This window comes from Athene noctua, chromosome 16 (genome assembly GCF_965140245.1).
Source record: "Athene noctua chromosome 16, bAthNoc1.hap1.1, whole genome shotgun sequence".
NCBI classification, from domain to species: Eukaryota; Metazoa; Chordata; class Aves; order Strigiformes; family Strigidae; genus Athene; species Athene noctua.
The window spans coordinates 13555270-13565736 of NC_134052.1; the positions used below are offsets into that span (position 1 = coordinate 13555270).

The following is a 10467-nucleotide window of genomic DNA, read 5'->3' on the forward strand; positions in this document are numbered from 1 at the left end:
ACCATTAAATGGAGTAATTGTCAGAGACTTGCAGTGGACCTCCATGTTGATTGTGATTTTTGGCTTTCTTTTTAGTTTTGAAAATAGAGAATGTCGTAAATTAAGGGTAAGCACAGAAAAATGACTGCAGAGTAGGATAATGTGAACTCAGAGCATGTCGACTGCTCTGCCAACTGCCTGTATAAAAGCTTTTTACATTACATAAAATAAATTACCTCCTGTAATGATTAGGGAGATAACTTTGTAAAAACTGTATTACTTCTGCACATATTTTTCTGACAATAAATCGGAGCTTTAATGCAGGAGGGCTGCTGTCTTCATACTTCTCATAGCATCAAATTTACAATTCTATCTCCTGTATTGGCACACAGGACCCAGGATGATCTCTGTATAGTTTGTGCTTGACATAGAAACTTGTCCTGATACTTCACTGCGGGAGATTAGTTACATGTATATACATCTCAATGCAAAGAAGATGTGGAAATAGAATTCTGTTTTTTGTTTGTGAAATGTTTAGTTCGGAGTTTTTGACGTGCAATTTAGAGGTACTTTTGAATGCATTTAACTAGACTTTCCTGCATAGGTAATTTGTAAAAGTTATTTCTCATTACAGTGAGCTGTAAATAGACCTAATCTCAAATGCAGTGTGTTAATAGCATGGGTTTAGTATGCAAGACTGCGTTCTGTTTTATTCCCAGTACTTTTGATAAATTTTAGATATACATGAAACTCAGAAGCATGGTCATGTTTTCACTTGGCTTCCACAGGCTGATGTCTTCACGTGCACTTTGATTTCTTTTTTGTCCTTTCTGTGGAATTCTGAAATTTGTGTGCCTTTTCTCTAATGCCCTGGTCAGATAATAAACCATAGTTAAAGAAAAATAATTATATAAATGACTACCCCCCCAGCTAACTGATACTATACAAAAGAAAGCTAAATAAGGTAGAAAAGTAAACTTACTAATTAATCCATTTAGGGGGTTGCTTCTTTACACATGTACTTTTCCTCTACAGTACCGGAGATAAATGTGTCCTTAATTTTAAACCATGTGGACTGTTTGGGAAAGAGCTTCACAGAGTAGAGGGATACATTCAGGACAAAAAGTAAGTGATAAAAGCCTCTTGGCCTCTCTATTTCTGAGCCCTGTGGTATTTTGTTAGTGCTGGGATAGTGACCACAAGTGATGTGGCTCCAGAGTCACTACCAATGCAGATTGTAACCCATTTCTGTTCTCTTTGTCAGTATTAAACCTCTTGATTCTAGGATGATAATTTAAAGCATTATTAGAAAAACTCTCCCTTCCAGTCTTTGGAAATAAAGGTAGCCAGGGAAAATGCAACTGATTTTACTGTTGTACAGCCAAAACTTCAGCCTCCAGTTTAAAACAATGAGAATATGGTTATTAGAAATGTTTAATCAAACCCAAGCCTGTTTCATGAGTCTCTGTATTGTAAACTGTTGGCTTTATTGCACCCACACTCATTTTAACAGCGCAGAAGCATGCAACTAAGTCGTGAGGCTGTGTTCTGCAGGACTGAATGCCAGAAAGGCCGGAATAAGCTGAAACCTTTTCTTTGCATTATCAAATATCTGACTCCCAAGAAATCTACAAAGAAACATAAAATACAACAAAGTAGGAAGCTGGATATTTAATATATTATAGATCAGAATCCTCATGACTTGGCTTAGAAGGCTTTATGAAGCAAAAGCTAAGTCTCTTTTGCTTTCTCTACAGCAGAAAGAAGCTGTGCGTGATCTATGGCAAGTGGACAGAATGCTTATGGTGCACTGATCCCACTACGTATGAGACTTACAAAAAGAATGAGAAGAGAGGTGGTGAGCAGAAGAAATTGAAGCCGGTAAGGTTAAGGATTCTTTAGAGAGAAAAGATACTGAAATATGAGAAACGAAAGGAAAACATCATCTTCACAGAAATGATCAGATGGTGGTGAATGGAAGGGTCAACAGAGATGGGCAGTGTTGGCCCCACGAGAAGGCATTGCAATTTTAGCTTGTAGATTTTCGTGTGAGCTGCTGGTATTGAAGAAGCTCATAGAAATGGTGTTCTAGGGATTTGTCAAAGAGAAGTCATCAAATATCAACCCCCCAAGCTGCTGTCATCCAGTCCTTGAATGAGAAAAGTGGCTCTACTGCCAACTTCAGATGTAAAAATACTAGGATTTGGGCTTTAAAAAAAAAAAGTAATTACATGTTTTTTAAGTTGGTCATGCTTTATGGTGATGCAAGCCTTTCAGAATTTACGATGTAGATAACCTTGAGAACAAAGGGGTCTGGAAAGATGCAGGGTTTTTTCATCATGTGTAAGCAGTGTCAGGTAAGTTACCGCCAAAGCCTCGAGGTTATATGGGAAATGCAAAATGTATGGTGCAGCAGAGAACTGCTGGGTTTCCTGATACCAACAGGGTCTTGCAGACACTGGTTGCTCATTGAAAATGAGAAGTTAAACAGAAGCTAATCAGTCGTAATGTTAAAGAGGCTCACATTTTTTTTTTAAAGAGTATTCACATCAGAAGAATCTAGAGCAACAACAAGCCTTGCTTTTGGCTCTGGATTCTGTCAGGGTACAGGCTTATATTTTGACTTTTTTTTTTTTTTTTTTTTATAATAAGACTCTGTTCATCTTATGAAAATCAACTCTTTCTTTCCTTCCTTCCTGTTAAATCTATATTTAGATGGGGAACTGTCTAACAGTAAACCAGATGTTGACATGGAAAGCAGTCTAAAAGAGTCTTTTTAAATAATGAATACTCAAACTAAATGATTGAAATTAGACTCTTAACCATATGGAGCTGTTTTCTAGTGTATAAAACAGGCCCTGTTTAACTTAATAGGGTATTTCTGAGTAAAATAAATGAGCCATGTCAGAGGGGGCAGAAAGAAAACAGGAAGGTGGTGGGAGTAAGGGGAGGGATGAAAACTGTGTTACTGTCGCTCTAGGATGTTATTGCTTCAAACTTCCATTCTAGTGACTGTGGTTTTAAATGATTTCTCACGATAAAATCCTCTGAAATTCGACTGTGTAGCTGTCTGTCCTATGACAGTCAGATTCTCTCAGATTCTTATAGCAGACTCTTGAAGAATACTGCATTTGATTTTACATATGCATTAAAGCAGTGCATCCCATAACAAAGGAGCCTGGAAGGAAAGACACTCTATTTATAAATTTAAGTACAGAGTCTGTGTAGTGAGAAAATTTGCAGTGATAATAGTTATTAGAATCTAGATAATAGGAAATCAGACTGAAACAAGTGCATATCTGTTTTTTTCAATCACATATCTAAATCTTTTGCAAATGCTGAAGCAATATCCAAAAGCAGGCATGCTCTATTTATCTTTCTTAGCCCATTTTGGGAACTGGTTTAAATTGCAGTCTTGGTTCATTTCAACCTGAAGAAGTAATAGTCACCTTAAGTGAAATTAAGCTGTGACGTGGGATAGAAGGGAAGCTAGAGAAAAGATTTCTGAAAGACATTAATATTAATTTTTTTTAAACAGACATTCAAGTTGTACATAAGTGATGGAAGACTATTCAGCGATATCAGGAGCAAGACATTAAGATAAAAATGAGAGGAACAATATAGAGAGTGAGGAAAATCAAACATGAGGGGTGAGGCAGAAGTACAGGAGAGTGTTTAATATCTCAAATTTGACCAGATTCTTCAACAGTCACTGTAGAACTCTAGATGAAACTGTCCAATTTCCCTTTGTTCCCCTGCCAAATGTTATCTCTGTTTCAGAGTGAAGATGTTATTAAATCTGAAAATGATGAGGCTGATGATATGCCAGACGTTCAGGACACAGTGCAGTTCATACCAGGCAGTAAATTGCTGTGGAGAATAAATTGTAGGCCACCAAACTCATCACAGGTAAACTGTTTCAATCAGTCTCTGTATTGCTATCGCTAGTGACTTACCCAAGGGAACAGGAGTTCAAGGGAAACCTTGTTGAAGAGTGTGTTCTTAGCATGTCTGGCAGTTCTTGCCACAGCAGTAAAATTATACTACAACAAGCTCTCTGCTTCGTTCCTGTGCTGAAAGCATCATTGCTGTGTCAAAGTTGGTAGAAAGAATTTGTGCTCTGCAGCTGCTTCTGTGTAAGTCTGATGTCTTAGGTTAACCTGTCTGTGAGATCTTTGTACTTAGAGAGGCTAAAAGAGAGGCTAAAACATGGATACGTGTTGCCTTCTGCCGACCCTGCTCTTAGAGATCAGCCCTCCAAAGAGTGCAGTAACTGGACAGCTGGATACTAACTTCAATAGCTTCAACAAGAGTTTTTGGTCTTTTAGATGTGGGTGTTTTCTTCTTAAAAATCATGATGTTAGATAGTGGGAGAAGGTTTGACTCAGTAACTTCTCCTGGAAATTCTGATGTATCTGTTCGGTATAGGGAATCCAGTGTCTCTTTTCCAATATAACTTGTATGTTATCTTTAATTTGCTTTTAAGATGTACAATTTCACCAGTTTTGCTGTGAGTCTCAACGAGCTAGAAAAGGGCATGGAAGCAATATTAGCTCCCACTGACTGCCGGCTACGTCCAGATATCAGAAATATGGAAAACGGAAACATGGGTATGTGTTTGCTGGAGGAAATATTTTCACATTAGTAAGTTTTGAGAGGGATGACTGAAGGGGAGATTGGTTGATACAGGAACACTGTCTTCAGCTTCCCATTCCCAGAGCAGCCTTAACTCTTTTTCATCCTGTGTTAATGAACATGCTTTTGAACAATGTATGATGTCTGTTCTCTTCCCAGAGAAGTCTGGGAGAGGAAATGTGTCCAAGGTGGTTCCCAAGACTGCTATCCTATGTGATGGTGTATTTGCATGTTTGTTAACTTGGGGGGAACTGGCAGACACACTCTCTTGCTGTGGAGTTTGTTTGGAAAGACATGTGGTGAACAGACATGTGCTGTTGCTCTGGTGTTTGTCAGAAAAACACATGGCCAAATAGTGAAAAAATCACTCTATGCCTAATCTAAGTTCTTTCCTGCTCTCTCAGTGCCGTGTTTCTGATAGATAAAACACCAAAATTTCATTTTTGAGACTGTGGTAGCAAGTTTTCTGAAATGACAGTTGTAGTTTTTTGTTGCCGTTGTTCATTGTTCAGACTGTGTACAGCAAATGCTTTCTCTTCCTAAATGAACTGTATTTAATATCTCTGTAGTCTTTTCTGTGTTTTTATTTTTGTAAGTAACCAGTTTCTCTTGGAATGTTTGTTAGATGTGGCTAGCAAAGAAAAAGAGAGACTAGAAGAGAAACAAAGAGCCGCTCGCAAGGAGCGTGCAAAAGATGAAGTGGAGTGGCACACACGGTAAGGGGGAAGGAAGCATTTGTTTAATGCTTGGAATGGTTTGGTGTACTGCTTGAAATGTTTTTATTCAAGACAGTGTGTGTTTGATTTCCTGCATGATAGCACAATTTGTAGTGTCACTTAAAGGATTTGCTGGGTCAACAATCAAACAGTGTAGCTGGAAGCCAAAATTGCTGGTAACTTTGTCCTGGAGAAATTATCTAATAATAAATGCTGAAATCTGTCATAATTAACTACTGTGGTAATGCTGGATTTTTTTTTTTGTTTTGTTTTTTAAAACCTACAGAGGTCATATTTTTGTTAGAATGAATAAAATGTGAAATCTCGTCTCTCCTTTAACCAATTCCTGTCCAGCATTTGGCAGATGAGTACAACATTGTGGCCCTCTAGGGCCTTTTATCTTCACACTCTTAGGTCTTCCTGGCCTGGATACTTCAGAAACTGCTTTTCTGATTGCATATTCAAGTGACTTCTAAGTCACAGAATGCATCATGGAGTACATGTGTGATTTGGCTCCGGCTCCTGCTGGTTGCTTTTCACAGATGCCAGTGCTGTGCAGTCAAGTGTGTGCTCAGGACCAGTTGCTGCAGGTGTTTCCTTCAAAGGCAAGAACTTTGGGATGCTCCCATGATTTCATGAAAGGCAGAAGAGAAAGCATTCTCTTCCCAAAGCCTTGAGGAGCAGCTACGGACTAATTCCAGTTAATGCCTTTGAAAATCTCTTCCAGAGAACATAAAATTGTTTTCAGTCAGCATGGCTAAAAAGTGAGCATCTGTTAATATTCTCTGCAAAGTACAGATCCACAGAACAAAACTGTTTCCTGTTTGGATGGGTTTATGAAAGGGATTGTGTAACTGATTTGGCAATCTTTTAAAGTAAAAATTAATATATATAAAATCAATATATAGTCTAGGGTATCCATATTATTTATATTTGGAGTAGGACAACAATTTTTATTTCATATTCATTCTTTATGTAAAAAAACATATATATGCATTACAAGGTGGTGATAATTTTGTAGGAAGTTTAATGCCTTATTTTTAATGTTCAGAATATTTCCTGAGAATTTTTTTCTGATAAGAAATACCACTGTGTTTTTACAATGTTCTGTGAAAGAAGCAAAACTGTTTTTTTTTTCCCTATTAATAACTGTTCACTCTGTCTGCCTTTTTCTTTTATTGTTTCTTTCCTTTTTCTTTTTTTTTTTTTTCTTTTACAGATGGTTTCATCAAGGCACTAACCCATACACTGGGACTTCAGATTGGCTGTACTCAGGTGGCTATTTTGATAGAAATTTCTCAGACTGTCCAGACATATATTGAAATTATGGAACCAATTGCTCATCTCATCTGGACATCTAGTTACTAGATTTCATTCCAAGCCAGTTACTCTGGTTTTGTTGATAGCAAAAACCAGCTTTTCTAAGTAAATTTTATCAAAAATTCTATCGGTCAACAATCAAGGAATTAATGATCACTAACATTGGATTGCCAAATATTTAAATACTGCTGCATTCTTTCCATAAAGCTGCATCCGAAATCATCATATTTTCACTAATTTTCAAAGGAACCTTTGGTTCTTCATCTTTTTCCCTAGTTTCTTTGTCAGGAAGATACACTGTATCCAGTAGAGCACATAATAAACATCCTTGAAAACTACGTAACTTAAGTAAAATAGAGATAATAATCCTTGTTACTTAGTACAGTAGTGAAGAATCTGAAGTTTTTGGAACTCGGAGCAGGGATGAAAAGCTAATATGGTACAAACAGGATCAAATCTAGTGCTGTCGATACTCCCCGTGAAGAGATGCATGTGAACTTCCATACGGTATGTAGCACTACGTGGGGACTGGAGCTCCTGGCCCCTCTCTCTCAGTACAGTTCAATAATTCAGAGACTCGGGGAAACAAAAACCTACCTGAGCTTCTCAAACTGTAGTTGTCTGTTACAGAGTCTTCACAACTTTTGGACACTGTGAGCATTAAACTGTGTACCTGTGATAAAATTACATAAAGCATACGTTAGGCAAAGGGAAGGGTGCATTAAAAATTGTGCTTTTTCTGAAGTCAAACGCTGTTCTTAAAATAGAGAAGCTTCGGAAACAATCGCAGGAATGTAGAAGTGGTTACAATGTAAAATATATTGCTTGCTACCACTTGGAGGCTTAAATTTTCTGCACTACCTTTGGCAGCTTTGGCACTATGTATGCTTCTAGACTAAACTTTATTTGGAAGCACTTTGGTATGTATATCCACACAGGTTCATATTTTGGGGAAGTTTTGGTTTGCATGTTTTTCATTATTAGGTCATGTCTGTTTTGTATGTTGTGAAAAAGCAGAACCAATTTAAAGCTTTGGCAGAGTTATACCTATTACAAGTTTTCTGTGAGCACGTGATGTCAAAAAGTGGGATTTTTTTTTTTTTTGTCCATATCAAACCATCAAAGCCGTCTAATAGTGGAAATAATCAATTACTGAACCAATGCATTAATTTTCTTTCAAGTGGTATACTTTGGGGAACAAGAGGGGAGAAAGGCTTGAAAAATTAGGTCCAGTTAATTAAAACTAATCCTAATGTTGCTGCTTCTTTTATGAAAGTTTTTAATTAAGTAACCAGGCAAAAATGGAGAGCGGCTACACTGCTGTGAAGTTTACAGTAATTCAGAAATTGCTGGTGTTAAGCACCAGCAACTTGAGGAAGTTGTGGAAGAAGTGGTCTGATTGATGTCAGAACACACTTGTGGTTTCATCCAAACGGTAGATTTTTGAAGTGCTTCTCTCCCAGCCACAGGATTAAAAAGCAAAAGAAAATTAACCTACTCATGGAGAAACATTTTTTTATATCAAATCATGCATCTAACGATTGGATTAACTTTATTTTCTTGGGAAATTTAGTTGTTGTCTTCGTTGGAAAAATAAGAGAAGCTGTAAAACTTCAAGGCAGTAAGTAAGGGCCTAATCTGAAACGTGCTTATGGCAACTTTATTCTGCTGCCAGAAATTGTACTTTGTGTTGACTGCAACAGCCTTTAGGACTCACAAGCTAGACTTGGCAACACGGTACAGACATAGGGTTGTAGTTGTTCCTAGTAAGTGCATAGACACTTGACTTTTAAAAAGACATTGCTGATCCATGTGGGACAGCATAAACATATTTTTTATAAAAAAATTGGACTTTAATGACTGTGCCAGGCACTGTAAGCCCCTTTCCAGTCTCGCTGCAAGCAGCATAGGGAACCCTTTGTTAGGTGAGGATTGAAAGGATTCATGTATTATGCCAGTTTAACATCTCATGGGAGTTTAAAACTTGCTTAAACTAAATACTATGTTTAATGCTGGAATAGTGTTTTTAAAACAATACATATAAATAGCAATTGCCTAAATGGAAAAACAGTAGAGTAATTTCTAAATATTCTATTTCTAAGAAGTGTACAGGTTAGCATCCCTCTCATCTAAGTTATGATTTAAATTCAAAAACCTAAAGCCTTGTCATTATGTGAAAGCATGAAAAAATTGTGACAACGCATTTAATCCAAACTTCAGTATAGAATCTTTATGGGATTTAAAAAGAAACCGGGACAATTTCCGAAGTAAGAACACTTCATTAATTATGTCTTCACCCCCTTCTGCCCTTCCTTTTAGTGTAAAGTTTTCAGTAAAATTTCAGATTAGTTCCAAATCCATTCTTCTAATTTACTGTTCTTCGTTGACAACACTTACAAAATACTTTCCCCTCACTGCCGACACATCTATGCTTGGCTGGCCATGGAACCTCTAATGCTCTGAAAGTGGAAAAGTTTTATTTTCAATGCAAATCTCGCCTTAGTAGTTTACGTGTCAAAACATTAATAACTTTGCACCTTTTGAAAGAATGTCACTTTTATAACTTGATTAAACACTGTATATAAGATAACTGTGTTAGTATATGTTAATACAGCTATGTAGAGAAACCATCTAGAAAGAAATTATAATAAATACTTAATACCCTTTGGGCCTCTAGATGGTGATGGAGATTTTTGTGAGACTTTTGTACCAGGGCAGCTGTCTGGCAGGACACGAGGAGAGCTGGAGATGACTCTGGCTTTGTTCAGCCAGGTCTGGGTCTGCACTTTGTTTCCCCCGTGATGCTTATTAGACAGAGATGGTTTAAATAAGAGCTTTGAATACCTCCCGCCCCTCCATTGAAGATTTTTTCCAGCCGTGGGTGGACGCGGTTCCTTAGCAGCCTGTTGCCTTGTGGTACACCTGGTCTGAGAAGCGTGGGGTGATGGTGGCGTAGGCAGAGAGTGGCGATGGCGAGGGACGTGCGGTGTGGAAGCCGGGTTAGAGCCTGCGAGGTGCAGGAGAGGGACGGCAGCGCCAGCCTGATGGCGGAGAGGCCGGGTGTGAGCTGGAGCAGGCCAGCGAGTGGACTTTCCCTAAAAAATGTCGTGGAAGTGAAAAATATAACTTCCTAGTTGCTGTATAACATCTGCATTTTTGTGTCTTTGAGGCAAAGTCACATTGTAAATTGGGAGAAGCTTGTTCAGACATCCCGCTTTTATATAATTATCGATACCCACATTAATGAGGACAGGAAGCCTGTACCCTAAATTACCCAGAAAAAACAGAACTAATTAGCATATTTATTCCTGTTTAATAATTGGAAGCAATTTATCAATAAGTTTTTTGCTGGAAAATGTTTTTTAAAAAGCAAAATCAGGACTCTTTCCCCAGAGAAGTGGGGAGGCAGCTGCTCTGTGCCCTCCTGTTGGGAATAAGCCTGTGCTGCAGCTCCGTCTGGTTGGAAACACCTGAGATTTGGGTCATCTGCACCATAAAGCAATATTTAAATTCTGCTGAGGTCATCCGCCTGATGTGAGCCTGGGTGGTTTCAGCATGTGCCTCCTCCATCCCGCCCGGCGAGGCCCGGCTGTGTCCCCGCTTGTAGGAGAGACGCTGCAGTGAAATGGATTTATTTTTGTAATATTTAATAACCGTCGCTCCCTCTCTGTTGACAACCCTGGTCTGTACAGGTCTGTGGACGCAACTGTTACACTGTAAAGCTGTAAATGGGAATAAAGTTGGTTTTGGAGAAGAGCCGGGCTCCGGCCTCTGCTTGGCGGGCGGGGCGGGGCCGCCGCCATCTTCCGCCGCCGTG

At 38.5% G+C, this 10467-nt stretch overlaps 1 protein-coding gene across 9 annotated transcripts in view; it reads left to right on the forward strand.

Moving 5' to 3' along the window:
- Positions 1 to 10398, forward strand: part of OSBPL2 (oxysterol binding protein like 2) — a 40602-nt gene extending 30204 nt beyond the window's left edge. For 8 of the 9 annotated variants that reach the window (XM_074920196.1, XM_074920194.1, XM_074920193.1 and 5 more), the window contains 6 exons: positions 1015 to 1104; positions 1737 to 1860; positions 3760 to 3888; positions 4466 to 4589; positions 5240 to 5330; positions 6550 to 10398. In XM_074920196.1, coding sequence (XP_074776297.1) covers positions 1015 to 1104; positions 1737 to 1860; positions 3760 to 3888; positions 4466 to 4589; positions 5240 to 5330; positions 6550 to 6652 — 661 coding nt within the window. In that variant the 3' untranslated portion in view covers positions 6653 to 10398. The remainder of the gene's footprint in view (positions 1 to 1014; positions 1105 to 1736; positions 1861 to 3759; positions 3889 to 4465; positions 4590 to 5239; positions 5331 to 6549) is intronic. The other variant, XM_074920201.1, reaches the window with a different exon arrangement.
- The last annotated feature ends 69 nt before the right edge of the window (positions 10399 to 10467 follow it).